Source organism: Rhipicephalus sanguineus, chromosome 1 (assembly GCF_013339695.2).
Source record: "Rhipicephalus sanguineus isolate Rsan-2018 chromosome 1, BIME_Rsan_1.4, whole genome shotgun sequence".
Taxonomy (NCBI): domain Eukaryota; kingdom Metazoa; phylum Arthropoda; class Arachnida; order Ixodida; family Ixodidae; genus Rhipicephalus; species Rhipicephalus sanguineus.
In genome coordinates this window covers 269,040,302-269,041,833 of record NC_051176.1, presented here as the reverse complement: position 1 = coordinate 269,041,833, position 1,532 = coordinate 269,040,302, and the positions used below count along the sequence as shown (strand labels likewise).

General features: G+C 51.0%; 1 protein-coding gene across 1 annotated transcript; it reads right to left on the bottom strand.

Moving 5' to 3' along the window:
• Window positions 1-306: 306 nt before the first annotated feature.
• Window positions 307-888, bottom strand: LOC119382800 (akirin-2). Its single transcript, XM_037650661.1, has one exon. It carries the CDS (start codon window positions 886-888, stop codon window positions 307-309), a length of 582 nt encoding a protein of 193 aa, XP_037506589.1.
• Between the last annotated feature and the right edge of the window lie 644 nt (window positions 889-1,532).

The following is a 1,532-nucleotide window of genomic DNA, read 5'->3' as shown; positions in this document are numbered from 1 at the left end:
CGTTTTTTTTTCCTTTTTTCATTTAACTCGAAGAGCCGAGCATGTGCTTTGCAAGCGAAATGAGGAGGAAAAGGAACTCCGGCCCAGAAAAAAAAAAAATTGAAGAGGGAGGCTGAGAATCCGGCAGACGGGACACATCGTTGTGGCATGCAATCGTTCGGCTGTCATGTCAGTCACCGCTGTCACTGTTGCGCGCAATCAAAAACACGCACCTCTGCTGTCTCATCTTCTTTTGGGTGTTTACATCTGGTGAACCACTCTTGCGTCATACCAGCCGAGTCCTCAAATACGACGCCCATGACCTCCTTACGACATGTAGGTGGGCGCGGTCTCCTGAAGTTTTTGCTGGATTTGCTCGTAGGTGAATTTAACAAATGACTCGTGCTGCTCGGCCAGCCTTAGGGAAAGTATCCGATCGTACTCCTGACGAATCCAGGTTTCGCGTCGCTTCCAGATGTTCTCGCAAATCTGCTCCACTTGACTGTAGGTGAACATGGGCTCGTCTGGATTCACCTGAGGCCGGCCATCGCCCTCGGTTGACGTGCCAGCAAGTGGGCAACCATCCGGTGGGCAGTCTTGCGTTTCTGGGTGGCTTTTCGGCCACAATCCTTCAGGTGTCTTGCCTGATGCGTCGCCTGAAGTCATTGGTGCTGTCATGTCACCGCACGGCGAAGGATAGATCTCATCAGCCATAGTTGAAGTTAATGGAGTCCCCATGTAATCTACACGTCGTCGTTTCATTGGTATCCCGTCCGAAATGTCCATTCGGGGGGCAGCTGTTGGAGTAAGCGGCGTTGTCAGGCACATCCTCTTGGCTGGTATTTCGTCCGGGTGGCCCGGAGGATCCCAGTACACGGCACGCTTAGGTGTTCCAGAAGCCATGTCCATGGTTCAGCTCAACTGCAGACTAGTCCCTTCCGCAGTAGTTGGTCGACGAGGGGGCTTGCGCGGCAGTAGAAGAAATCGCGACACGCTCCGCGATGTCCACAGGAGAAACGGCGCAAGGTCTGCGAACGACTTCTACGCGCAGCAAGCGTGCAGCAGTTGCCCGTCGTCTTTGTCGTATATGCACGTGGCGTCGTCCTTTTCCATCGAATCATCGTGTCGCCCTGTAGATATGCTGTCTCATCAAATCATATCCATCATCACTGGTCTTTTACATAATATATTGGGACATTCTTTTGTAACCCTCGTAATGTGAATGAGGTTTTCGCATCAGGATGCCGTCATATAAATTGGTTCATTCCGTAAACCGTGTATTAGCTCCAGTGCGTGCGTCAGTCGATGTTTGAGCGAAGAAGATTGGCAGCACCTTGTATTATTCTTCTTCTTTATTAAAAGAGCCCTGCAATGCTTAATGAACATAGATCTGGCCGTCGAGTTTCACCTCCCGGTCCCGTCGTGGATGCGGCTCGCGGACGACTTGCTCTTCTCAGGACCAAATAAAGTTCAGATCAGTTCAGTTCAGTTAGATAACGCTTCCGAGCAGTAGTGAAGGCTCCTGCGAGTATGTGAGGCTAATATTATTGCAC

What these genes read in the sequence shown, in the direction of transcription:
- LOC119382800 (XM_037650661.1), bottom strand. Translation starts at nt 888, where the DNA reads ATGGACATGGCTTCTGGAACACCTAAGCGTGCCGTGTACTGGGATCCT.